Source organism: Sus scrofa, chromosome 1 (genome assembly GCF_000003025.6).
Source record: "Sus scrofa isolate TJ Tabasco breed Duroc chromosome 1, Sscrofa11.1, whole genome shotgun sequence".
In the NCBI taxonomy this organism is placed as follows: Eukaryota; Metazoa; Chordata; class Mammalia; order Artiodactyla; family Suidae; genus Sus; species Sus scrofa.
In genome coordinates, this window is record NC_010443.5 from 114,681,807 (window position 1) to 114,707,550 (window position 25,744).

A 25,744-nucleotide genomic window follows, 5' to 3' on the forward strand; every position below is an offset into this window, starting at 1 on the left:
CTTGGACCTCAGTGGACTGCCCAGGACTTTCTCCAGAGATGCCGGTAGTTCTTCCTACCTAATCCTCCTCCCTTCTCCCCTTCTTTCACAGATGTCAGAACTGCATCATGGTCTGAAGACCATCCATAATTACTTCTGATTTCTTTCCCTTCTGTTTCCACAGGTACTACCTTCAATAAACCTCTTGCATGCCTAACTCCATTTGGTTTCTGCTTCCTGAGGACCCAAACTGACACAGCTGCTAACGCATAAAAGGGCAAAGCTTACTGGCTCACTTTCGAAATGTGAGGGTTTAAAAAAAGTCCTCATAAAATGTAGCCATTTGAGGGGCAGTGAAAATAAAGGTTTCACTGGATTTCCCCCCGAAGAGTGTAGACTTCTGCAGAGGTGGGTTGACATCTTCTTGGGGTTGATATCACCACCGTTTACCTCTCACAGGATGGCTGAAGAGGAGTCTTCCTGGGAGCTGGCTATAAGGAAAGCTACTCTTTATTTTAAAAATATTTATCATTTATTGAGTTCTTATGTGACAGGAACCATGGTAAGAGCTTTCCATACATTGTTTCATTCAATACTTAAACAAATCTAATACGTATCTTTGTTTTTCAGATAAGGAAATGGAGCTAATTAGATGTTGAGCTTGGACTGAACTGAGGACTGTCCGATGCCAAAGCTAATACTCTTTAACCTTTAACACACATACACACACATGCAGGTACACACGCACGATGTGATGTGTATTTAAATTGAGTTTCCATGGAAGAAAAAAAATATATGAACTACAGGAGAGAAAAATGAAAGAAAAAAATGTAGTAGAGAAAAAAAGTGAAGCCCCTGAATAGAATTGGCCTAAAAATCTATGAGACAAGGAAGAGAAGCTAAAGGCAAGATTTTGTAGGGCAGTTTTTAAGTGTCTTGATCTGATACTAGTTATGTGATCTTGGAGACATAAACCTGTGTAGGCCTCAGCTTTTATAAATGTATTAAGAGGGGTTGATGAGATGACCTTTAGCTTTATTTCAGCTCTAATATTCTATATTTTCTTCTTAGATGGAGCTTTTTATTTATCAATTTGTATAAAGAGAAATCAAACTAACTTGTTTTCACCAAATCCCACAAGTAGTAAAATGGTCTGTTGGACCTCTAATGTCAACAGTGGACTTCATAATTTGCCAAGAGAAGAAAGTCATACTAAGAAGGTATGATGATGATCTTGGGTGTCTCACACATAGGTCCTACAAAAATCTGTCCAAAAAAGTTTATCCACTGGTGGTCTTAGGCTCTTGCTTAGCATGAAGTCCGCATGGATAATTGCTATGCATATTTTCAATGGTGGAGGGTGGGTGGGGGTATATGTGAAAACCGGGATAAAAGCAGAATTCCTTATCTGAAAACAGTAAGTAATACCATTCCCTAATTATGACACAGGCTTTTTGTGAGAACAGAGACATAAAACACGTGAAACTGCTTCAAAGAATGTTAACTTGAAAAGCTCCATTTGAGTCTTTTTCCATCTTCGCTTTTCTCTAGATCTACAAATAAGCAGATTTTAACTACTAATCAATGTTTGGTCAACCTTTTCCTAAAGGCTGAAAGGCCACTATCAGCAGACAGGGAAAGAGGAGAAATGTACAACCCAGAGAAGTTATAGACTAGACTATCGGCTTAGTTCTACAAACCTGACTCTGTCCTGATGGGTTTCCCAGATAATGTTGCAGACAACACACATATGAAGAATAGAGCGGGCCTTAAAAATTCTTACCGCACACCCAAAAAAGGAACTCTGTAAGGTGATGGATGTGTAAGATGAACCTTCCTGTGGTAACCATTCTGCAGTATATATGTGTATCAAATCATGACAATTGACACCTTGAGCATACGCAACTATTATACGTCAATCATATCTCAAGAAAGCTGGTAGAAAAGAAAGAAAAGCAGTGTGGGCATTTCTGGGAGCAATGAGATGGAGGGGAAAAAAAACCCAAAAAAACCAAAATGCATTAATGTTTGAGAGAGGAATGTAAAAAACTCACTAGTTTACTATGTTAAAAAAAAAAAGATGGCACATTTATTGCTACATAAATGTTATATACATATTGTGTTTTCTGTTACAGTGACAGAAAAAATTTTGAACTTCTTGCTGCTGGTTGAAAAGGTTTATCAATAATACCTTGCATTTGACACAGGATACAAATCTGCAATAAACCAACAATGGAAACTGGAGAACAAGATGAGCAATTCATCTCGGACAATTAGCTCTTACAATACTCCATAGGTACTACACGGTATGCTAGATTCCTACTATGGTCTTAAAATGCTATTGTAAATTTCTGATATTAATGAACAGGTTATGGTAAATAACCCTACATTTTTACTACCTAATATAATAAAATAAAGTAAGAAACTTTTTACTGAAAACTTTTCGATTTCAAAAATCTAGAAAGAGTAATATTTAGAATTCAAGAAATTTTCTTACAAGATTATTGTATAAAAGACTAGCTACAGTGAAAAATAAGCCAAATGTTTTTTTCTTTCTATTTTATGAAGGAAAGCTTCTGGGCATACTGCAAAGTCTAATATAGCGAAAAAGACAACAAGCTCCGAAGAAAAAAGGCCAGGCAGTGGCATATGTTCACTCACACATCATAAGCAACAACTTCTGTTTAGCTGATTAACACTGAAATGAAGAACAAGGCCACAGATAGAGTCTGATGTAACTGGAGAATATAGGCAAATTAAAGTAACCAAAAAGTCCACCATGTTCACAAAAGACTGATTTGTTAGGAATCATCCTGATTGGAGGATCTGAAGTTCTGTCTTAATTGCTTTTGTTCTTTCAAATTAACAGTAATCTTTATGTTACATAGTGATTTGGGTCCTTTCTTCTGTGTGCTGATTGCCACTGTTGATATTGGCTATAAGGAATTATTAAGCCAAGACAACCTTGTTTATTTATTAGCATGTTTTTCTCTCCCAGGGTGGTTGTGGTGGAAGACAGGTTTCATGGAAGTTCAAAGTGATTATGATGTCTTAAAAAACAACTCTCAAGGATTAGAGACAAAGGGGTGCCTTAATGCAGAGTATTAAGATGGAGTGACAAGGACCAGTTTAATGCTAATCTGGCTCATCTTCTTGGGACAGGGGCAGATGGTTTGCAGTTGATTACATCACCCACTGAATTCCTCCCCACTGACCAGCCGTCCAAATGACAGAGAAATAAAGGCTAGAATAAGGAAACACGGGTGACCATTGCTCTTGTATTCCATTAGGTAATTAGCCTCAGAGTGGTGTGTTCATTTATCACACTACCTGCCTTGGTGACTATTGGGTTGTTATGTTCAACATAATCACAGCCTGAAAATCTTCTTTGTATTTTAAATCCATTTTGTGCTTACTTACAGCTAACACTTTACAAGTACTGTATGTAGTACTCACTGCTTGGAAAACAAAGCAATTTCTAAAAGGTAAATTCTTCCCTCGTAATTTACACTTCTTGCTATTACAAGCTTTACTATGAAACCTAGAAGCTTGAAAAATCTTGGTTATTATTAGAAATAAAGCAATGTTTATTTGGGGGGAAAATCTAGGGGACAAAATTTCCCCTTTTAAAATCTTAGCTAGGCTATGGTCACAGCTGGTCTCTGCTCATCTTTGTAAGGTAAATATGCAAAGCACACAGGGCTACAAGGAGGAGTCTGGACTGTGACCATAAACTATTCAGATTCAGAGACCAAATACAACACCCACAAAGAAAAAATAAAAATGAATGAAAAAATGAGAGCGAGAGAAATGCTATACCAAGTCATATTTTCCTATTTCACGGAAAACACTATTCATATGGCAAAAGGATAGGAGAGGGCAACAAAAAACTTTTCCCTTCCTTTTTAAGACACTAACAGGTATGCCGGGAATGCTAAGGGCCAATGGTTGTCACTGCTTTGTTCTCTGCAGGTGAACAGCTTTAAAGAATGCTGGCATCAGCTGAGTGTAGATCAGCTTTCCACATTAACTTTTTCCCTTTATATGTAGACCTTACAGTTCCATAACAATAAATAAAATTTGTAGTTACAATGCATTTGTCAATTCAGTTTAGGCACAAGGCAACTTCCACGGTGAGTGGAGAGATCGAGACAGTCTCTGATTGTGCAGAAGCGACACACTGCTTGCAACAAAATGACATGTTGCAAACATCTCATGGGCTGACGTTCTATCGGATGAGCTTCTTCCCATCTTCACTTCTGATGGAAGTGTTGACCAGTTGCTTTGATCGTAGGATTACAATTGCATTTCTTGCTTCAAGTGTTTTGTTTTTTCTTCTCCCTCCTATCAGGTTTGTGTCTTCAGATAATCTGAGTTGTCCAAGTCCTTATGAGGAGAGGTCACCTTCTATCTAGCCTACTGATAACTCTGGAACTGTGGCAGGGAGAGCCAGGGAGAGAACAGAACCAATTAGGACATCACCGTGAGATATATAAACACCTCCCCAGAACAGAACAAAACAAGCTGGTATTCCTCATGTATACCCGGGTGTACACTAAATTAGCAGTTGGCTACATGATTTTTAAGTGAGGTTTCTTCTTTCTAAGGCATAACTGAAGTGGTTTTACTTGATGTATATAGTAAGATTTTTAAAGGAGATCATGTGTGTAGAGAATCACAAGATGCAGGATTATACAGCAGCTATAACAACTATGCAGACCTTCACTTTGGCAAAATTCAGGGTGACAATGGCTGAGCTCTGAGGTCTCCTCCAGGTCTCAGTGGGGAGATGACATCAAAGCATGTATTCATTTATTTATTGGTAAGCAAAGAGTAAGTTTACTAGCATAGGATGCTTGTGAGAGACACAACGGGTAGGCAAGGCAGTGCAGCCCTGACAGCCAAGAGGACTACATTTTTATTATCAAAGAAAAAATGGGAGGGGAGAAAGCCACCTTCTTCCTCATTTACAGGTGGACATCAAAACATAATTAGTTCCTCCTTTGATCCTATATGGTCTAACCAGAACTGTCATGGTGCTATTTAAATTATATGCATATTAAGAGAAGGGTGGTGACATATACTAAAATATGGTAGTTCACCTCAGCCTTCAGTATAATGTCCCCTTTCACCTAGTTTCTTTCCCCTTTCCTCTATAGTCCTGTCTTGGTTACAGTAAGAATGTGGTTTTTGGGGGGTTTGTTATCGTATACACCTCCCAAGGCCAAATGCAGACCTTGTATCCATTTTCCTGTGGTAGTGGCCTAAGTCAACCTGTTTGGTTTCAAAATGTTCTGACTATTGCTTTGCTTCCAGATGTTCTGGGCATTTTTTGGTTGGTGTCTAGCTTATGATGATCTCCCAAGGTCCCTCTCTATCTTCCAGCTGTATAATTTCTAGCTAAGGAGATTTCTAATTGTGTAACTATTTTATTCTCTCCCTATCAAAGTGATATTAAACAAAGCATGTATTTATTGCTGCATCCAGTCCATTGTACTGTGTTAATTGTCTATATCTATCTCCTCTAAACTGAAAGTTTTTGAGGGCAGGGACCATTTTGTATTGATTTTCACATTGGTTCCAGTTCTTGGTCCATAGCAAGTACTCAATAAATGTTTATGCAATGAATTTATTAAGAAAATTTTATTAGTAAAAATTTCATATTTATATTCTTTATATAATACACATAGTAGTAGCTCTGAAATTTCCCATTTCAGCCATTTTGGATGGAAAAAGTTTTAGGAAAAATCATACCTTTACCTTCTTTTTAATAAGGACCACGGTTTTGTATCAGAGTGATGCTCTTAGGAATGGATAACTGAGACATTCAAAACTACTTGGCCTCACATTGCGTGGTGGCAAACTCTTGTGCTTTTTAGGTCAATCATTCTGTGGTCATTTATCAGCCATTTTGATTCTAGCAGTCATTTTCCCTGCTGCTCAATTTCTTACTGGTTTTAGTCTGCTCTCCAGTTCTATAAAGAATTGAAGGTTATCAACTGAAACCAGATAACCACCTTTATGAAATTAGCCACCTTTAAGACATATTTCAATATAATAAACACTAGCCTCATGAAATCTTAAGGAACAAAGTACCTTTACTACATTTCTCATAACCTTGAAAACCACCCGCTTTTTTTTTTTTTTTAAAAAAGGATTCTTTCCAATAGATGAGAATGCTCCAGGTTTAATTTTAACCTAAAGTGGGGGAGTTTCCTCATTATTGAGTTAAAGGTAGAGCTATGCAAATAGCAGGAAATACAGAAGCAGTGAAAGAATAGGCGGTAAACAGTAAAGGAGAAGAGATGTGTGGTGGGGGAGAGAGTGGAAGAAAGCTGGAGAGTGACTGGGAAGAAGTTTACAACAAACTAAAATGAGATAAGAAAGGACTACACAGGAAGCTGGATGTCAAGTGCTCTTCTCACAGTCTGGTGGTTACCTGGGACCTGACCATAGGAAGATACCTCTACATAATTTGCCAACTTAGAAAGTTACTTCTGCATCGACAAACACTGGCTGTTTTTATTTTAAAGACTTCAAAGTTTATTTTTGAATAAAAATACTTTTCCATGATATTCTATAGTTTCCATAGAACATGAAACAATGGCTTGGGTTTTAGAGAATCTGTAATTTAATTGGCTCTTGCCTAAAGTCACTTTGACATGCAGAGTCTGTTACACTGCTGTTTTTGTTTTTCTGTGGGAGAGGTGATTTAGTTTTCTCCAGTGTGCTAATGTTAGATTTATAATTGACACTTTAAGTAATTACATCAATACTTTCTCTTTTGTCCCCAAAAGAAATCTTCTGCTTCGGTCTAGCCTAATCCTAAGAAGGATAAATGAAGAATTGGTAGGAATCAATTTCTTCAGCAAAAGGTGAGTTATTGACCAATGTTTACAGCTGTGAAATATTCTATCAAATTCCAAACTTTCAGCTCAAAAATGAGATAGCCACAAAGGTGATGAAATGAAATTGCAATCTATTTTCTTTCCTGCTCTAAAACCTCCCATCCATTTAGTTTTGCTACTCCTTTTACTTGCTGATGAAAGTAGTAAAAAATTACACACTTGTGAAGATAGGTTATAAAAATGAAGTTACCAGTTTTATTCCTAGTCCATGTTGTTGTATTTTGTTACTGACCCAAATATTTAATTATAGTCTATATTAATTTCTGTCACCTAAATATTAACTTTACAACTTATAGAGAATGTCAATGCCTATAGTTAAGAAAAAGGCGATTCACATTATCTAACTACTTGGGCAACAACCTTTTACTGCTGTTCTCACTTTGTTAAAAAAAAAAAAAAATCACAAAGCAGCAAACTGTTTAGTCCAGGAAGAGGAAGATAAAAAGAATGTTTTGTTGTTGCTGTGTTTTTGTTTGTTTGTTTGTTCTGGCCACGCCTATGGCATGTGGAAATTCCTGGGGCAGGGATCTTTATGAATCAAATGATATTATCAAATGATATTAGACTTTAACAGTAACTTGGTATAAAATGACACTGGCTTTCTGTTATGATTAGATAACAGAAGGGTAAACTACTGGATTCCAAATAACTTGTGTCCTTTATCATGGACACAAGGGAATTTTCTTCAAAGGTTCTAACTCAGTTTAAGATGAATCAAGGGACTTCCTTTTACTTTGTTTTCATACCCATGCTTACCTGGCTGATGTTTACATATGACCCATAGGGTTGGTAGTTTCACTAAGCCCAGGATGGGATCCTGGCAGCGTGGTTGGTGGCTCTGCCGATACGGCAGAAACTTTTTCTTCTTCCCTTCTCTTAAGGCAGGCTGCTTTGGGATTAAGGTTTCTCTCTGCAATAGGGAAAAATAATTTTATCATTATAGTCACAAGCTATGAATCATGGACTCTTGGGTCTTAAAGTGAAGAAATTTTCCTTTTCTGTGGGTATTGCCAATCTCTGTGTAATCTCATTCCCATCATGAATAGCATCACACAGAGGCAACAATGATGTGAGAAAACCTCAGCATTAAATGAGCCTCGAGACTTCTACTTCTTACTGACCATTTTGTTCTCTTCTGATGATTTAGTCTTCTAAGATTTGATGTGATCTACATCAGCATCTAAAAGCAGTTCTTTCTTAATTAAACTTAAAAGTTTCTGCACAGCAAAGGAAATCCTAAACAAAACAAAGACAACCCACAGAATGGGAGAAAATATTTGCAAATGAAGCAACTGACAAGGGATTTATCTCCAAAATTTATAAACACCTTCTGCAGCTCCATACCAAAAAAACAAACAGTCCCATCAAAAAATGGGCAGAAGATCTAAACAGACAATTCTCCAAAGAAGACATACAGATGGCCAAAAAACACATGAAAAGATGTTCAGCATCACTCATTATCAGAGAAATGCTAATCAAAACCACTATGAGGTACCACCTTACATCAGCCAAAATGGCCATCATCACAAAGCCTACAAACAGTAAGTGCTGGAGAGGGTTTGGAGAAAAAGGAACCCTAGTACACTGCTGGTGGGACTGTACATTAGTGCAACCACTGTGGAAAGCAGTATGGAGATTCCTCAGAAAACTAAAAATAGAACTCCCATTTGATCCAGCAATCCCACTCCTGGGCATCTATCCAGAGAAAATCATGACTCAAAAAGACACATGTACTCCAATGTTCATTGCAGCACTATTTTCAATAGCTAAGACATGGAAACAACCTAAATGTCCATCGACAGAGGAGTGGATCAAGAAGATGTGGTACATGTACACAATGGAATATTACTCAGCCATTAAAAGGAACGAAATACTGGCATTTTTAGCAACATGGATGGACCTAGAAATTATCATGCTAAGTGAAGTCAGTCAGACAATGAGACACCAACATCAAATGCTTTCACTAACATGTGACATGTGGAATCTGAAAAAAGAATGAACTTTGCAGAACAGATACTGACTCATAGACTGAAAAACTTATGGTCTCCAAAGGAGACAGTTTGCGGGGTAGGGGGATGCACTGGGGGTGTGGGATGGAAATCCTATAAAACTGGATTGTGATGATCATTGTACAATTATAAATGTAATAGTTTCACTGAGCAATAAAAAAAGCAAAGCAAAAAAAAAAAAATAAAATAAATAAAAGCACTTCTTTTACTGCTTTGTTCAAACATCCTGGCAAGCATTGTTATTAGTCTATCAAATCTCCTCAATGTCCTGCTAAGATATAATACCTTTAACTATTATGAATGCTGACATTCTCTTTGTACCTGAAGAAAGGCATCTGTGCTTTTTATCTAAGAATCGCACCAGTTCAGAACATGATCAAGAAAGAGACACTCAGTCATCCCTCTATAGGAGATGTGCCAACCCTTCTAGGAAGAGAGGTAGCTGCTGTATACATATCCTGCTTTTCTCCTTTGATAGGTAAAATGAGATGATTGAGATGTTCTTTATACAGCTGAGGGTGTGACTGAGAGGCTTATAAAAACCCTTCCTGCTTTGCATATAAGACAGCAGAGAAGACTGAATGGAACTTTTGATGTGGGCATTTTCAGAAGAGTTTAAGGTGTGGGATATTACTACATGAAATAAAGGTAAAGAAAATCCAGTGAACTGAAGACCCACTGGATGAAAATCTACTTAGGAACTCCAGTTCCTATATACTTTCCTTCTCTTTCTTTTTTTTTAAAGGGCCACACGTGCGGCATATGGAAGCTCCCAGGCTAGGGGGTTGAATCAGAGCTACAGCTGCTGGCCTATACCACAGCCACAGTAACGCCTGAACCAAGCTGCCTCTGTGACCTACACCACAGCTCACAGCAACGCCAGATCCTTAATCTACTGAGCAGAGCCAGGGATTGAACACACATTCTCATGGAAACCAACTGGGTTCATTTCTGCTAAGCCATGATGGGAACTCCCTCTATTATAATTTCTTTAAATGAGTTCTAAATATAAGATATCTAACCCATGATAGTCGATGGTGTAGTTGTTTCAGTTTATTAACATACAACATAAAAGTTGTTACCCTTATTTTCATAAACTCATAAAAAATGTCTAAATGATTATAATATAAAAAGATCACTTAAAATTAGTCTATAATGAAAACAGTATTTTGTAGAAGCTGTGATTTTTTTACGTTAGATTTTCCTGAAATGAGTGCCCAGCTGATTGCAACACAGCAGAGCTTTTTTTTTTTAAAATTTATTTAATGTATTCCCTCTTTTAGGTAAAGTAAAAACATACTTGAATGTTTATATTTTAATACACATTTACAGTTCACTTCTGAGTTAAAAAAAATAGACAAAAGATTTTACTATGGTAAACTTGGCTGACTCTATTGACTATTACTTATATATGGAGATAACATTTCACCACCTAAACCCTTGCGTTTAAGAAAAGACATGAGGAGTTCCCGTCGTGGCGCAATGGTTAACGAATCCGACTGGGAACCATGAGGTTGTGGGTTCGGTCCCTGCCCCTGCTCAGTGGGTTAACGATCCGGCGTTGCCGTGAGCTGTGGTGTAGGTTGCAGACGCGGCTCGGATCCCGCGTTGCTGTGGCTCTGGCGTAGGCCGGTGGCTACAGCTCCGATTGGACCCCTAGCCTGGGAACCTCCATATGCCGCGGGAGCGGCCCAAGAAATGGCAACAACAACAACAACAACAACAACCAAAGACAAAAAAAAAAAAAAAAAAAAAAAAAAAAGAAAAGACATGAAGCCTATGCAACTCTGAAGAGGCAATGAAGGAACAAAGATATACTCTTAATTTATTAGCGTAACTGGTAGCGTGCCCATAATTATCTAAAAATATTAGGAGCTGCTTTCTTTACAGTAATTATACTCCTCTGACTAATAAGAGAAGGTTGTCATTTGGTATCTTTTTCCCTTTACTGTGTAGGCAACAGTCTCATACAATGACCAAAGAGACTGAAAACAGGGGACAAATAAATATGTAAAATCTAAAGAGGGTAAGTGATATGTGAATGTTTTCTAAATGAAACACTCATTCTCACATTTCTCTTATAATGGAATATGGCTCTTAGCTAACTAGGACTCTGTGTTACACTAAGATCTAGAAGGCATGATCAAAATAGCTAGAAAGGACCAGAAACTAAAACTCAAGTTAGGCAAGATCTTGTAGACGCCGATAGCGAATCAGCTAATACTCAGGGCTGAAAGAACCAAGAGAATACTACAGTAAGCTCTGTGAAATGTAAAGTGAGCTTTGATCCTGAAAAAAGCAAATGCTAGTGCTGTTGCTTCACACTTCTCGTGTGTGTGAGCAGCCCAATGGCAAACATGCTAAGTAGCCAGGAAGGCCTAAAGGAGAGGTAAGAAGAAGTCGGACATTACCTGTAAGGCATGATAAGGGGCTGTCTTCCCCACATTTCTATGAGGGATCTACTACTGGCCTTGGATATGTGGCTGAGGACTTGTCTCTCTTATAATATTATCTTCTCAACATGTTTATAGCACAATTTTTGTTTGGTTATCTCTTCTTATTTTAGGTTACTTAACGATATTATGATTAGATAAATATTTGCTATTGTATCTGTGTAGACATACTTGCAAGTCAAGCATTTTGTTTCCTTATTCACATGACTGTTTGTTTTTTCTGTAGTTAATTGTTGCTTTGCTTTTCATTTATTAGTAATGCTAACTTCTACCTCCAAATGCTCTAAGCTGACAAATGCCTTTCAACACGTCTTTCTAAAATCTCAAACACATCATCATATTACCCATTAATTCCATCTTCTTTCACTGGAAGCCTTCTTCTGTAGCTACCTGTCTTCTATTTTCAATGTGGACTGATTCTTTCTTAGGTGTAGAGTTCTTGTTATGGGATATTTTTTTGTTCCTCTCCTGTGTTAGATCCTTTGTTTACCAGATCCAATACCTTTGTTTTTGTTGATTATGATCTTATTTGGCCTAGGCATATGTTCCAGCTGCTTTCTGAGAAAGTGCAATTGGGAGGTTAAATTTTAAAGTCCTTGCATATCTGAAATATCTTTATTCTTGGGTTTTTGCTTTTTGTTTTTTTGCTTTTTAGGCCTGAACCTCAGGTATATGGCAGTTCCTAGGCTAGGGGTCCAATCAGAGCTGAGGCCACTGACCCATGCCACAGTCAGGGCAATGTGGGATCCGAGCTGTGTCTGCAACCTATACCACAGCTCATAGCAACGCTGTGTCCCTGACCCACTGAGCAAGTACAGGGATCAAACCTGCAACCTCATGGTTCCTAATTGGATTTGTTTCTGCTGCGCCACAATGGGAAGTCCCTGAAGTATCTTTATTCTATCTTCATATTTTAATTAATGGTTTGGATAGATATACAATGGTAGGTTGAAAACAATTTTTCCTCAGAGTTTTGAAGGTATTGCTCCACTGTCTCTTGGAATCCAGCACTACTTCTTCAGAGCTGATGACATTTTAACTCTTGTTCCTTTGTCTCTGGGCTACTTAAATATTCTCTAAAAGCTTTAGGATATTCTTTTTAACCCTGATGTTCTGAAATTTCATGATAATGTACTTTAGCTTGAGGTAATTTTTAAAATCACTTTTCTTAGCCCAAGATTAGATTTTACCACTCTTGAGACATGTATTCTTCAGTACTGGTAAATTTCCTGTATCGCTGCCATGATAACCCTCTTCCCTCCCATCTCCTCTTATTCTACAAAGTCTATCAGTCAGATGTTAGACTTATAGATTAATCTGCTCTAATTTTATTAGTTCTTCTCTCCTATTTTTCATCTGTGTTCTACTTTCCTGGAGATTTTTTCTTAGCTTTATCAGTTAACTTCTTTATTGTATTTTTTCTGCTATCATATCATCTGAATGTTTCTTTTTCTTGGTTTCTTTCTCTCTTATGCATATACTTTTCTTATTAAAATATATTAATTTTAGCATTTTAAAAAAGTTTCCTAATGTTTTTTGCATGCTTCTGTTTTTTTCTGAGTTTCCTTTTTGTTTGGTTTGATCTCAATTTCTTTTTCATGGTGGCTTTTCTTAAATCTTTGGTTATCCTTTCATATTAACAGTAAAACTGATGGGTTTAACTCTACAGTAATTCAAAAGTGAAACATCCTTACTCTGGAATTCCTAAAACTGGAGGTCTTTTCTCTAGAGAGTATTTTAGTTTTTCTAGAAAAGAATTATCTAGTTTCCTTGAGGATAGGGGTTAATATCTTTGTTGTCAGTATCAGGAAGGACACAGGGCAGGTGGGCTCACTGTTCAGCTTCATGCTCAACTCATTCTCTGCTCTTCTTGGTATTTCAGATTTGTAGCCTTTCTAATTTCATTTTTTAAGCATCCAAAGTTATTACTAATTTTTTTTTGGCTGTGCCTGTGGCATATGAAAGTTCCTGGGCCAGGGACTGAACCCATGCCATGGCAGTGACCCAAGCCACTGCAGTGACAATGCTGGATCCTTAACCTGCTGCTCCACAGAGAACTGTTTTGTTTTTTTCCCTCCATCCAAAGTTATTTTTAATGGTCTACTAGCTTTTACCAATAGTTTAAAAAAATTTAGTTTTTTAAAAAATTGAAGTATAGTTGATTTACAATGTTGTGCCAGTTTCTGCTGTACAAACTGACTTAGATGTATATATATATATAAATGTATGTATTTTTTGGAGTTCCCGTCATGGCCCAGTGGTTAATGAATCCGACTAGGAACCAAGAGGTTGCGGGTTCAATCCCTGGTCTTGCTCAGTGGGTTGGGGACCCGGCATTGCCATGAGCTGTGGTGTAGGTTGCAGATGCGGCTCGGATCCCTCGTTGCTGTGGCTCTGGCATAGGCTGGTGGCTACAGCTCTGATTAGGCCCTTAGCCTGGGAACCTCCATATGCCTCGGGAGCGGCCCTAGAAAAGGCAAAAAGACAAAATAAATACATAAATGTATGCATTTTTAAAAAATACTTTCCCATCGTGGTCTAGCTCAGGAGACTGGATGTAGTTCCCTGTGCTATACAGCAGGATCTTGTTTTTTATCCTTTCTAAATGTAATAAAAAGGATTCTGAATGTGATTCTGGGACTAGCCAGATTGCTCTAATTTCATTTTTTTGCAGATTTTTTTTTCTTTTTAGGGCCACACCCTTGGCATGTGAAGGTTTCCAGGCTAGGGGGTCCAAATGGAGCTACAGCTGCAGGCCTACGCCACAGCCATAGCAACATCAGATCCAAGTCTCGACTGCAAACTACACCATGGCTCATGGCAACACTGGATCTTTAACCCACTGAGTGAGGCCAGGGATCAAACCCACAACCTCATGGTTCCTATTCAGATTCATTTCCACTGCGCCACAACGGGAACTCCCATTTTTTGCAGAAATTAATCCTCCTGTCTTCTACGGTGGAAGGGAAGAGAGGCCAAAAGCAGTATGAAGTACAGAGCAGACTTAGGGATCCAACTTTTCAAAGCAAACTGCCAATGAATATGCTTTCAGGTCTGATGTCTGACTTCTGTCTTTTCCAATAATTCATAGCTCCAAAGTGCAGAGGCTAGCAGGGGTAGGGGCTCTGTAAGGCAAAATGTTCTGTTTCTTGTTGGTATTCCTCTCTGATCCACTTAATTTCTTCTGTCTAAATAAGCCAGTTACTTATCTACAGGTAAGTATCTACCACTACTCTATTTTCTATTACACACATTTTTTTGCTCTCTCATCTGCTGTCTTCTCTCTCTATCCTTGTGGGTTACTGCCATTTTTATCATTCAGTAGAGACTGAGGAGTGGTATATTATCAATGCTAAGACTACCATATTTGACTATCTCAGTGCAACTGAATTAAAATCTACTGAGGGTAGTCTCTGGATATCTGTTTGGGAAAAGGAAAAGCCTCAGGTGATTCTGGGACCAGCTAGATTTAAGAACCACTGTGCTAGTTCATTCATCTTCAAACTCAATAAAAGACCAGGAAACTAAAATCCTAATAGTTCTATTGTCCATAAATGATCACCAGAAGATTGAGTTGGCCTGTGAAAGAGTTTGAGGAGGAAGTATTTGTCCACTAATTTAATCTTTAGTAAAGCTGAGAGTACAAACTTGAAGGTAATATGTGAAATCTGCTAAGGATTAGTAAAATTTTAATGGTAAAACTGTAGTCATGATAATGGAAAAGGCAATTACAGAGTTTAGATAGGATTTGGTCTGTAGGGCACCAAGGCACAGAAAGTGCTCTGGCGAGATCTGAGATTTGGAAGGGAAGCCCCACCTCTGTTCTTCTCAAGGATGTACTGCTAGACCCAGGTCTGACTGCCCTCCGGGTATAACCACTTGTCTAGGGATGTCAGGTGGTGGAGAGCTAGATATGTTCTTGGAACACCATCCCAAACCAAAGGAGGTGTCCAGAGAATGTCCAAAGTAAGTTACATAAACAAAATATGTACCTTTATAGAACTTGCTGGGCCCAAGGGCTGCTGAGTAGGGCCCCTGTAGGGATGAAGAGGTTCTCAAAAGTGAAGAGTTTACCAAAATAACTCAAAACTTCTGGAGATAAAGTGCAGGGAAGGACAGGGTTATACCAAATGCTGAAGGTGCTGCCATATACAAGGAACCTGAGGGGTTCTAAACCCTGTTAGACAGGCAACAGTGAGCCCTTCAAAGAGTCTTGCATGGATCCCAAGGCTTTTACATTAAGCTGTAAAATAAAGGCCCGGGGTATAAAGGTGGGAGGAAGGTAGGCTTTTATGAATATTAAAATAGTCCCTCATGGAGTTACAGTTCAGAGTATTTAAGTTTTGTTCATTCTAATCAGTCAATGGATCCTTATTAAAGCGTTTTCTAGAATTGGATGCAAAAGTTAGTACCCTTAACAGTGACCAGAAAGTCAGTAGGCAGCTGGCTACGCCTAGATATTAGATCCTCTCTCAAGACTCAGCTTTTCTATCCTAGGTGCTTGCGTGGAATGACATGGTCAAATCTCAAAAATGAATGAATAAGATCCACCTAGGCATGGTAGAGTTTATCACTTTTTTCAAACATAGAGGTATTTCTCTTTTTGATGGCTTGGATCTGAGAGTAGATACTTCTGATCTTAAAAAAAATTATTTTTAAAAACACAAATGGGAGTTCCTACTGAGGCTCAGTAGTAACGAACCCAACTAGTACCCATGAGGATGTGGGTTCAATTCCTGGCCTCGCTCAGTGGGTTAAGAATACAGTGTTGCTGTGGCTGTGGTGTAGGTTGGCAGCTGTAGCTCTGATTCAACCCCTATCTTGGGAACTTTCATGTGCTGAGGGTGCAGCCATAAAAGAAAAAGAAAAAAAAAAAAAAAAAAAAAGGAAAAAAAATTTAGTCAAGTGACAGGAGACGGTGAAAGCTCAAGGAAAAACTGTTTCCTGAGTGGCAACAATCAGACTGTCTTTATGAATACCACAAAGAGGAATAAAACTTCTTGATTACATTTCATTAACATTTACCCTTTACAGATACCTCGAAGACCTTAAGACAATAAGAGCAAGTATCTGGTTTTAGTGGTAAGTTGGTTAGGAACGAAATAATTAATTCATCATTCTTATTCATTAAAAACATTAGAAAGAAATGGAGAGATGTTAATTACTTACGTATGTTTTTCTGAAAATGTGTTCAAGCTCTCTAACTCTGGTTTCTTTAGAAAGACTATTCTTTCTATAATCAGTGCTGAGGGTCCTTGCTGTAGTTGTCAAGCAACTGTCCACTCCTACTCTTTTATTCCAGCTTTCTTCAAATAAAATATGACATAATAAATACAGAAGACAAAGTTGATGTCGGTGAACAGAGGTCAGAGGTAGGGTGTGGAACCCACGGCCACATCTAGCAAAAAGGCTTAGGATGAGGCAATTCTAACTTCGAATAAGAATATATATAAATATAGCAAAAAAGCAAGTGTGACTGATAGAACCTCTAAAGGGATGGAAGCTTGTATTAATTGATAACCCAGGGTCTAGAACACAGTTGGCTAGGATAGAGGAGGTATACAATAAACACTGTTCAAAAAATGAAGTTTCAAAGCTTCCGTCCCCCTCAGCCCCCAAAAACCGACACAAAAACTGACTGAGGAGTGGATAAGCTTGTATAAATCACACTTTCATCCTTAGGGACACACAGGCATGCCAGTGCACAGTCATCCAAGAAGCTCATGGCATTCTTGATCAGGGATCAACAAAAAAGCTTTGACACCTATTGACATGGGTATAAAGGACATCTATGGGAAGCAAAGCTGGGAGGGGCCATGACCAGGCATCCTATTAAATAGCAGGGCCTCATAGATGCCCCAGGGTAAAGTACACAAGAAACTGAGTAGAGAGAAGTAGGAGGACAGAAAGGAGCAGAGAGGAAGACAGGTCTAGGCAGGCAAACTCAACAATGTAGGAGACCAGTGTCAACAAGAACAAACACAAAGCACTAATGCTGAGCAGTAGGCTGGCTCTTCACTGCATTGTTTCACAGGGTTCTCCTCTACTGGTCTGTGGGAGGCACTAAGCCTACAGATACTAACCAAATCACTGCGAGAGAGTTGAGAGAATTATTGAGAAAACTTGATTCAGATGATGCAATGGCAGAAGTATTAGGAGAACTTGCCCAATACACAAACATGTCTGGCCACAGGATGCAGAACAGTTACGTATCTCTGCTGAACCTACTTACCTCTGACTTGCTGTTCTAGACTAAGGATGACTGCCACGGCCTGATGAAGAATAAGGAGTTTTGTTTGGGGTTTTTCACTCTTTAAATGAAGTTGACACATTCGACCAAGCTCTTTGAATGCCTCGTTAATATCCCGCACACGCAAGCGTTCTCTGGCATTGTTAGCCATTCGCCTCTCCTTCTCCCTTTCTATCTTCTGTTCTGGGTTCAAATCCTCATCTTCATTAGTACTGCTGGAAGACAAAGTAACAACAATGTCTATTAGGCTCCCTATAAAGTAAGAAGATTATTGCACAAAATTATAAAATATGAAAACAAAAATGACATATAGATTTTACCAAATGGCAACAGCTGCATTGAACATGACTGTATATTTCTTTCAAGTCCAGTGTTATATTACTGTTTAAAAACATAGAATCCCAGGTTCCACTGCAAACCTAGTGAATCAGAAGCTGCAGTTTAACAAGATCCCCAGTTGATTCATATGTACATTAAGGTTTGAGAATCATCGTCCTAGTACAGTAATTTTGCTTATTCTGTAGTCCCCTTGTGAGAAGGCCGAAGAAAAGCTTAAGATACAGAGGATGAGAGAACTACCTTAGAAAATGACTACCTTTATTTTCTTGTTTGTTTTTCGGCTGCCTCATGGCACATGGAGTTCCTGGGGCCAGGGATCAGATCTGAGCCACAGTTGCAATCTAAGCTACAGCTGTGGCAACACTGGATCCTTAACCCACTGTGCCAGGGAGGGGACTGAACCTGCATCTCCTTGCTCCCAAAATGCCACCAATCCCATTGTACTACAATGAGAACTCCAGAAAATGACTACTTTTTGTTCCAGAGAGAAATATCATCATCAGTGGTAATGAATTTAAAACATGGGTGAACTAGAACATTTTTTTTTGAAGGATGAATCCAAAGCCTTAAAATGTTCATTACCTCCTGATCAGCAATTTCTAATTTAGAAACTCATCCAAAGAATATAATTAGAGATGTTAATAGAAACTTAGGTAAAGGAAGCTGATTGCAGAATTTTTTATTCTAGAATAAACTGGAGTCCAATATTAGGAGGTGGGTTAAATTAATCACAGTACATCCAGACAATGCTCTACTATGTAGCCTCTAAAAATTAAACTATACTAGGTAAATGACACCAGACACAAGATTACATACTATATGATTCCATTTACAGGAACTTCTAGAAAAGACAAAAATTATGGTAATGGAAAGCAGATCAATTGTTGCCAGAGGATGGGAGAAAAAGACTGATGATAAAAAGGCATGAGGAATGTTTTGGGGTGGTGGAAATATTATACATTATTAAGGTGGTGGTGGTTATATCACTGTATATATTTGTTAAAGGAAAAAACTGTATACTTAAAATTTGTGTATTTTATTACATATGAGTTAAACCTCAATAAAGTTGCCTAAGAACAAAAAACCCAACAAAGGAGAGTTCCCATTGTGGGCCAGCGGTAATGAACCCAACTAGTATCTATGAGGATGCGGGTTTGATTTCTGGCCTTGCTCAGTGGGTTAAGGATCCGGTGTGGTGTAGGTAGCAGATGCAGCTTTGATCTGGTGTGGCTGTGGCGTAGGCCGGCAGCTGCAGCTCTGATTTGACCCCTAGCCTGGGAACGTCCAAATATTGCCAGGTATAGCCTTAAAAGACCAAACCAAACCAAACCAAACCAAACCAAACAAAATAAAACAAATGAAAACCCCAAAACAAAGGAAGAAAACCATGCTGCAGAAAACCCTCAAGGAAAAATGAAAAGGTTAAAAATATATTATTAAATAAAAATTGAAATTATAAAATGTATATCCAATTTATTTCCAATTTAAACTGTATTTATGGAAAAACAGATATTCCTTGAAAAGTACAGCGTAGTTAATTCTGGGAGTTTCTTGTGACTTCAGTGTGTGCTTTTCTATAATTTTCAAATTTCTGTAATGAAAATAGACCAATCAGACAAAATATCTGAGGAAAATGCTTTGGAATAACTTGTAGAAAATTCTGTATTTCAGAAATAAACTACTGAGCAGAGCCTCAAATGTGCAGAAAGAATCAATGTTTCACCTCTTCTGTAATACCTTGAGTATTCTAATAAAGAATAAGTACATAATGGTTAACTGTCAAGAATTACATATTCCTTTTTTTTTTGGTCTTTTGTCCTTTTAGGGCTGCACCCATGGCATGTGGAGGTTCCCAGGTTAGGGGTCTAATCCGAGCTGTAGTTGCTGGCCTACGCCAGAGCCACACCAATGCCAGATCCGAGCCTTGTCTGCAACCTACACCACAGCTCACGGCAATGCTGGATCCTTAACCCACAGAGCAAGGCCAGGGATCGAACCCACAACCTCATGGTTCCTAGTCGGATTTGTTTCTGCTGCACCGTGACGGGAACTCCATATTCTTTTGACAATAGAGACTCACTAGCTCTCTGACTTCAAAGGATACTTTACAGAACATCTATCCCAAAGGTTTCCAAAGGTGGCCACTCTTTAGACTTTTTAGGAGCACTTAAAAAATTTAGCTTTCAAAGGTCCCACTGCCAGAGATGCTGATATGGTGAGCTTGGGGTCCTGTACTTGTATTTCTAAAATGTTTCAGAAGTCTGCAGCAGGGTTGAGAATCACTGCAAGACCAGTGACCTCCCTAGGATTACACAGCTAATTAGTGGCAGTGTAGCATCAAGAACCTAGGTTAGTGTTCCATGGAAGAAAAGTAAGAGCACATATCTAAATTTATCATCATCATAAGTTACTAGAGTACCTTTACTAATGTTTACTGCCTGTGAGACAGTGTGCAAAGGGCTACATGAATAATTTTCAGTTTACTTCACAAGACTCTAAATTGAAAGTCTCTTTTCAAAGATGGAATCAAACCTCAGGAAAGTTTTAATAACTTGTCAATGTCACTTGGCAAATACGTGATGAAACCATGATTCAAACTTAGGTCAGCCTTATTTTGTCCACAGGCCATGTTTTAAATTTAATATTATTAACTACTAAGTATTGTTAACCTATTATACTGCCTTCTCAATTTCTGATGACCTATAATAGAGCTCAATAAACTATGGCCCATAAACCAGATACCTGTTGTAAATAAAATTTTATTGGAAGAGCCAGGCCTGCCTGTTTATGTATTATCTTTTGCTGCTTTCTTGCTACAATGGCAATGCTTAGTATTTGCAACAGAGACTGTAGAGCTCACAAAGTCTCAACTATTTACTATTCAGCCCTTTACACAGAAAGGCTGCTGACTTACACAGTGAAAGGATGAATGAGGAGGAGAGATGCATATTATTTCACTTAAAATTCTATTTGAATAATGAAAAAATTAAGATGCCTCAAAGGAGTGGTATCTGGATTCCCTGATTCACTTTTTGCTTCTTCATGCCCAGGCACAGCTGAGCAAAATGTATATTAAAATGATAGTATTTGAACCTTCAGATTAAATTTTCCCCAAGAGAAATGTTAAAGTGTTGAAAAGAGTGAGAAAGTCAAAGGCAAAAGGACAACTTTTAAGTATGTGAATGAAAGAAAGGACCCTGCTGGTTCTTTTAGTTAATCTACCATACTTACTACAATTTTCTTTGAACCATAATTGAATACAAAGAAAAATGTTTTCAATATGAATATCTGTTTGTGATATTTAATATTATTGACAAATCAATATCAAGAAATAGGATGTATCACAAGTACAACAAATCATCTAATTTTACTGTAAAACTAGAAGAAAAATCTGACAGAAAAATCTGGAAAGCATTTGAAAGTAGCATATTGTGTGTCAATATCCATATTTCAAAGCAGAAAACCTTCCCTGATAACACTAGTGGACACTGAATACTTCCTTTTCCACACTTTTTTCAAATTATTATTTAAAACAGGAGTTGAAAATTTTCTATAAAGGGCCAGAAAGTAAACACTGATCTTTGCTGCAACTATTCAAATCTGCCACTGCACTATAAAAGCAGCCACAAGCAGTATGTAAATGAATGATGTGTGGTGGCAGTGGTCTGATAAAACTTTACATATAAAAATAGGCAGTTGACCAGATTTGGCCCATGGGCCATAGTTTGCCAGCTCTTACCATGTACTTAACTTTAAAATGATATATTTGTTATTATATAATAATATTTATATAAGTATATTTATATAAAATATATAATATTTATTGATAGATGTATTTAAATGTCTATAATATATCATTTAACTTGGTTTTAGCTATTTTGGTCTCTAGTTGTTTTTCAGTCTATAAGCAATGGAGGGAGAAATTTAATTTTTTTTTATATGTAGACCCCAAACTATTGTGGTATAATGGAAAACATAAGCCTGGTGTCAGCTTCACATGCCTCCCTTTGAGAGATGCTGAGAGGACTAAATGAAATAACAGACATAAACTCCCAACACAGTATTTAGAGCATAGCTGACAATAAATGCATAATAGTCTTCAATTTTCTAAATATTTTCACCTGTGGCAAATGAGTGAAATTTAATACCTGGATGCTAATAAATACCTTGTTCTGCCTCTAGATGAAACCTTGATATCTTTTTGGGAGGATTCATCATCTGATTTCATGTCATCTGATGAAGGAGGTTCATGAAGGTTTTCATCTTTCTCTTTGTTTTCAGTCTTGATTTCTGTTGGAACGACAGTTCCAGACTGACTTTGCAAGCCACCTAACAAAAAGACAAAGGAATAAAATAAATGTCCAGACTCATTTATGAATCAGAACTAAGACAGTTAAAAAAAAAAAGCTTTCTTGATGGTAAATATCTTTAGTTGTTATTGGGCTATGCTGGAAATCTGAGGATGTTAAAATGGCAAACTATTCAGAGCTACAAAGTACATGTCCACAACCTTAAAAAAATGCTTTTTAAAGCCTGTGTATTTAAAAAAGCAAGCTTGACCCTGGTGGTCACTCTAATGCTCACTTGCAGGCACCATTTAACAATCAAACAAGGTATAAGAAACACGATTTTTTTTTTTTTTTGCCTGTGGCATGCAGCATCTTGATGTGGGATCTCAATTCCCAAATCAGGGATTGAACCTGGGCCACAGTAATGAAAGCAAGGAATCCTAACCACTAGACCACCAGGCAACTACCAAGAAATGTGACGCATTTTAGAAACTAACTTCTAAGATGCTGCCAAGGTAAAGGAAATAAACTTCAACATTTTCCTGGACAAACAATAAGACAGGCATCATACTTAAACAGAACTGGGAAAACTTGACCTTGGCAATCTTAGTCTTAGCTCTATATTTGTAGTTGTTTATAAGGTCTACTGTAACACTGAACACAGTTTGTAGTTGTTTCTAAGGTCGATCATAACATTGACCACAGTTTGCTTTTTATCTAGGATTGCCTCTCCAATTAAATTATAATTTTCTAAACAATAGCTAGTTATCATTCAGAGTTCTAAACATTCTGAATATTTTTCTTACTGCTTCTAGGGACCATGAAGACTCAGTCATGAGGGGAAGTGATTTAGGAAAAGAGACAGGACAGGCGTTCCCGTCATGGCGCAGGGAAACAAATCAGACGAGGAACCACAAGGTTGCAGGTTCGACCCCTGGCCTTGCTCAGTGGATTAAGGATCTGTAGTTGCTGTGAGCCGCAGTGTAGGCCATAGGCATGGCTTGGATATGGCATTGCTGTGGCTGCAGCTCTGATTCAACCCCTAGCCTGGGAACTTTCATATGTTGTAGGTGCAGCCCTAAAAAGAAAAAAAAAAAAAAAAAAAAAAAAAGAAAGAAAAAAAAGGAAAAGAGACAGGACAGAAGCAGTAGATAGTAAGAAGATAATCAGGAAATATTGAACAATAGTTTGCATTGGGTTCTACCCATCAAGAAATATCCATAACTGACCCAGCTAAATGGGCCAACTGAAACCCTAAATATCCATTACTACATTCATGCAGTAGCACTACTGTTTGGAATTCTTCCACCTAAGATGACTTTTGATTCATAAATGTCAATCTGTCTGTGAGAAAGATGATAAAGTTACAAATGATACTTCTGTCTATATTACTGTTAAAAATCAACAATAGAGTTACCTCTATAACTTTCTTGTGTTTTATGGTTCAAATCTGTGCTTGAAGCAGTGACCGTACTAGACAAGACTGAATGATTGCCATTGAGACTGACAGGGTCTTCTCGATGAGTTCCAACCTAAAATTAAAAATTAAAAACAGATAGTTCAGGGGTGGTACTTATTTAAATTCTTTCATTGTGTTTAGTAGAGAAAACATCGCTCATCTAAATTTATTGGGTGCCAGCCAAGTCACGGAAACAACTCAAATGTCCATAGACAGAGGAGTGGATAAAGATGTAGTATGTATACACAATGGAATATTACTCAGCCATTAAAAGGTAAGAAATAATAGCACTTGCAGAAACATGGATGGACCTAGAAATTACCATGGTAAGTGAGGTTTAGTCAGACAGTGAGATACCAACTTCATATGCTATCACTTACATGTGGAATCTAAAAAAAAGGACACAATGAACTTTGCAGAACAGATAATGACTCACAGACTTTAAAAAACTTATGGTTTCCAAAGGAGAGAGGGTGGGGGGTAGAGTGAATGGGCTGTGGGTTTGGGATGGAAATGCTATAAAATCAGGTTGTGATGATCATTGTACAACTACAAATGTAATAAAATTCATTGAGTAATTAAAAAAAATAAACTTATTGGGTGCCACTTTTTCTGGTTTTGGATTATAAAAGACTTGATAGTAGTTATGTTTTTGTTTTTTATATGGTTTTTATTATTTTAATTTCCATTTTAGCTGGTTTACAGTGTTGTCAATTTCCTACTGTACAGCAAAGTGACCCAGTTATACATGTACACATTCTTTTTTCTCACATTATCATGCTCCATCATAAGTGACCAGATATAGTTCCCAGTGCTACACAGCAGGATCTGATTGATTATTCATTCCAAAGGTAATAGTTTGCATCTATTAACCCCGACAGTAGTCCAGTTTTTGAATAAAAATATTTTTTAAAATTCCAACACTCAAATTTTATATCTCACAGAGGGCTGTTGTGAGAATTAAAGAGCTAGCAGAAAAGCACTCTAGGGAGTTCCTGTAGTGGCTCATCAGTAACAAACCCAACTGGCATCCATGAGGACATGGGTTTGATCTCTGGCCCTGCTCAGTGGGTTAAGGATCCAACAATGCTGTGAGCTGCAGTGTGGGTCGAGGGTGCAGCTCTGATCCTGTGTGGTTGTGGCTGTGGTCTAGGGTGGCAACTACAGCTCTGATTCGACCCCTAGCCTGGAACTTCCATATGCTGCGGTTGCATCGCTAAAAAGACTCTCCCCACCCCCCAAAAAAAAGCACTCTATAAGCCATAAAGCACTGTACATTTTAGGTTCTATTAATAATTCTGTATCAGTTAATATGAAAACCTATTCCACATACTACCTAATATATTATTCATGAATTTTCATTTAATAAATATCACTTTGTTTCAAGTATTAATAATATTTATCTCTATTTTGGCATGGCCTTTCCTTACATATTTATTATAAGTGTCTTATTTTTTCTTCCTCTAACTGCCTCTTCTCAAAAATTTTAAAAGAGCAACAGAAGCAATATAAAATTAAAGTCACTTAAAATAGTTTTACATTGCCAGACAACAAAAATGCCATACATTTTTATTCTCAGTTTTAATCAAACTTAGACAAGTCATAGTTAACCTGAATTTGGAAGGTAAGGCATGAAAACACTACATTGTGTTTTAGCTATTGCAGTATTTTTAGAAAAACTGGTTACAAATGAAGCTTTTTAATAGAACAATGGTTGATGTGTCAATTATAAGATTAAGCCTTTAATTAAATAGGTTTATTGCCTGGAGTTATACATGAGAACCACTGTTTTTCAACAAATCTTTCAATGCCAGTAAAATGCCATGCTTTGAATTCCTCTTGAGTAATTTTATCTTTCATGACTTTGTATGGATTTTACCCTAAGAGGTATAAATACCCGTATGCAAGTTTATCCTTTGGCTTCCGGTGAGCCAAACAAAAGAAACCAAAGTGAAGTTTTAGGCAATGTAAACTACTGGTAATGGACTTAATTAGAACCTATCAGGTCTTCCATCACAATTTTTAGGAAATGTCTGTCCTCTACCTTTATTCTTATCT

General features: G+C 37.6%; 1 protein-coding gene across 12 annotated transcripts in view; it reads right to left on the reverse strand.

The window, feature by feature from the left end:
• TCF12 (transcription factor 12) overlaps nt 493-25,744 on the reverse strand; it is a 374,065-nt gene continuing 348,813 nt past the window's right edge. For 9 of the 12 annotated variants that reach the window (XM_021094696.1, XM_021094708.1, XM_021094732.1 and 6 more), the window contains 5 exons: nt 23,645-23,759; nt 22,105-22,267; nt 17,582-17,814; nt 7,644-7,797; nt 493-4,413 (listed from right to left, as the gene is read on the reverse strand). In XM_021094696.1, the coding sequence (XP_020950355.1) occupies nt 7,655-7,797; nt 17,582-17,814; nt 22,105-22,267; nt 23,645-23,759 (654 nt within the window). In that variant the 3' untranslated portion in view covers nt 493-4,413; nt 7,644-7,654. The remainder of the gene's footprint in view (nt 4,414-7,643; nt 7,798-17,581; nt 17,815-22,104; nt 22,268-23,644; nt 23,760-25,744) is intronic. The other 3 variants (XM_021094715.1, XM_021094704.1, XM_021094759.1) reach the window with 2 other exon arrangements.